This window comes from Orussus abietinus, unplaced genomic scaffold (assembly GCF_000612105.2).
Source record: "Orussus abietinus isolate OABI.00-Male unplaced genomic scaffold, Oabi_2.0 scaffold631, whole genome shotgun sequence".
Classification (NCBI taxonomy): Eukaryota; Metazoa; Arthropoda; class Insecta; order Hymenoptera; family Orussidae; genus Orussus; species Orussus abietinus.
Window position 1 is genome coordinate 38,458 of NW_019394773.1, and position 2,348 is coordinate 40,805.

General features: G+C 39.4%; 1 protein-coding gene across 3 annotated transcripts; it reads right to left on the reverse strand.

The window, feature by feature from the left end:
• Window positions 1-121: 121 nt before the first annotated feature.
• LOC105702864 (protein phosphatase 1 regulatory subunit 42) lies at window positions 122-1,932 on the reverse strand. 3 transcript variants are annotated; one of them, XM_012430779.1, is made up of 6 exons: window positions 1,670-1,932; window positions 1,297-1,602; window positions 967-1,219; window positions 769-891; window positions 538-672; window positions 122-357 (listed from the first exon to the last, which is right to left on the reverse strand). In XM_012430779.1, exons 1-6 carry the CDS (start codon window positions 1,808-1,810, stop codon window positions 230-232), a joined length of 1,086 nt encoding a protein of 361 aa, XP_012286202.1. In that variant the 5' UTR covers window positions 1,811-1,932; the 3' UTR covers window positions 122-229. The 3 variants fall into 3 exon arrangements, with proteins under 3 accessions (XP_012286202.1, XP_012286203.1, XP_012286204.1); XM_012430780.2 differs by having other exon boundaries at window positions 230-357; window positions 967-1,201; window positions 1,670-1,810; XM_012430781.1 differs by lacking the exon at window positions 122-357 and having other exon boundaries at window positions 576-891.
• Window positions 1,933-2,348: the final 416 nt, after the last annotated feature.

Consider the following 2,348-nt stretch of genomic DNA (forward strand, 5'->3'; position numbering starts at 1 on the left):
TTCTTTCGCGTTTTAATTTCCGCTTCCTTTTGTGTTCACTTTCAGCGTAAACGTGATTCTCTAAATTTGATTATTCGTCTCTGGCTGGCTGTGGACTGGTTCGTGTCTTTCTTAGGCTCTTACAATTTTGGTTCGTTTATATCTTAGCTGTCTTGCAGTTTCTTGTTGTAATTTATTAACCGTACAAATGAATGATTAAGATTGTTGATCTTTAGACTCGAAGAGTAATTTAGATCGGTGGAAGTATTATGGTGCTGGTGGTTGGCGCTGGAGGCGATTGACTTTTATTCTTCGGAGTACACCTCCAGAATGGTCTCGGTGTGAACCGGTTGTTCTTAAAGGATTTCACTGCAGGAGCTATTAAAATATCAAATACGAAAAGCATGTTAACGATCAGACATGGAGTGTGGGTTGAGCTTGATATTAAGTATTGAACATGTGACAATTACAGAATATTTGGTGATAGGTTATATATAGAAAAAAAAGAGACACCGCTATTCCTACTTAGCGTAATAAAGATATTTTTAAAGGTTTTACTTGATCTCCAAGGTGGAAAATACTGGGGGTGTAGTTCTCCTGTCACAGATGTGACGCTTATTGACAATTTTGGTCCAGATTGCACGATTGCTCTTGAAACTGATCTTTTAAAAGCTGGCGGTAAATTCAGAGAGCCTGGAATTAAAATATATGTTGTGTATACCATTCTAGTATAAAAACTGTATGTTTAACAAATCATAAATATAAAGGGGAACGAATTAAGTAATGTACTTGTAATGTCATCGCTCAGAGTCATCTTTAGTCGCCTCCTTGTAGGTCGTCCCAATTTTTCAGTTTTAAATCTCATCATAAACTGTCGTGAGACTTCTGTTATTAATTTCCCATCTAAATGTTCTACAAATTTGAATAAACATTCCAATCTTTCATATCTGAAATATTCCTTTATTTTATGTGCAATTATTAACTCACTTAGGTGATGACTGCTCCCGATTAGACTTTCTCTGTACTGATGACGTTTTGTTACAGGGTTTCCTTGAAGGGAAAGTTCAAAGATATTAGGCAGAGATGAAGTTGTCTCCAGTAAATCATTCATGTCGTCTATTAAATTTTCTCTAGCATCCAGTTTTTCTAAATTTTGGAAGTTATTGAGGTCACGCAGCGTGGTTATTCTATTTCCTGATATATTCAGAATTTTCAGACGACCCTGATCAAAAAGAAAAAGCTGAATACTTTGATGTATCGAGTAAAAATTTCTCAGTAAGTAGATTGAAATCTCTGTAGGATATGAAGAATACTCACGGATAGAGTATTGGCACAATTTGACTCGAACTCTAATGACTCTCCCATCAAAAGTTTTTGCTTTTCGATCTGAAGCTCCTCCAGGTTTTCCAATTCCTCCAAAGCTTCCACTGTTTTAATGTAATTATACCCTAAATAAAGTTTCTTCAAATTTCTAAGAGAATTCAAATTCTCGATCTTTCTTATATTATTGTGCTGTAAATACAGATGTATGAGGTTCACCGCGAACTGCAAGTTTTCAATTTTAGCAATACAGTTGTTGTGAAGATATATAACTTTCAGGTTCGTACAAACTGAAAAATCTCCCTGAAAATATATCAGTAATTAAAATCACCAATCGTAAGTGCTCTGAAGAAATAACGGAATAACTTACAATTGCTCTGATATATTTTTCATTCATGTAAAGGTGCGTGATCTTTTTCAGGTGGTCTTTCTGGATGTCCTTTGTTAAGGATTTACTGGCCTGAGTCTGCGAACATTTTCTCTCAACATATGCCGTTGTTAATCTAACCATTTTCTAAGATGTCAATGTCAAGTCTCGCCTAGCTTTGATATCGATCAAACATTTCTAATTTTTCCCGCGTTTCCACGGGCACGCTAAAAAATGTAGCATCCGCAGAGATAGTTGGGAGCAGAGATGAGTTGGGAGATTGCTTACGGGCAGAATCGGCCGATCGCATCCCGTGCTGCCCTCTAGTTTCGTACGTTAGCTTTCACCGTTTTTTGCCCCCAAGGGCGGCGCAACGAATTCCTGATACTAGCTCGCGCTCTCACGATGGCGGTCCATCTACCAGTCGCCGTTGGCGGCTCCCGCACGCACGCACGCACGCACGCACGCACGCACGCACGCACGCACGCACGCACGCACGCACGCACGCGAGATTTCGAACGTTTTCGAACGTTATCCAGTGTTCTTCAACCGTTTTCAAGCGTTTTTAGAGTGATTTCGATTGTTATCGAGCGTTATCGGTCGTTTTCGCGCGTTTTTAAAGTGTTTTCGAGCCTTATCGTGTTGCCGCAGAGTGCCGGAGGGTGCCGGAGAGTGCCGGAGA

Bases quoted from the DNA above. Each gene is read 5' to 3' on its own strand.
- LOC105702864 (XM_012430779.1), bottom strand. From the start codon at position 1,810: ATGGTTAGATTAACAACGGCATATGTTGAGAGAAAATGTTCGCAGACT. The intron at 1,220-1,296 runs GTGAGTATTCTT...CAAAGTATTCAG, and splicing joins ATTGTGCCAATACTCTATCC to CTTTTTCTTTTTGATCAGGG. The intron at 892-966 runs GTGAGTTAATAA...TCAAATTTGTAG, and splicing joins CGGGAGCAGTCATCACCTAA to AACATTTAGATGGGAAATTA.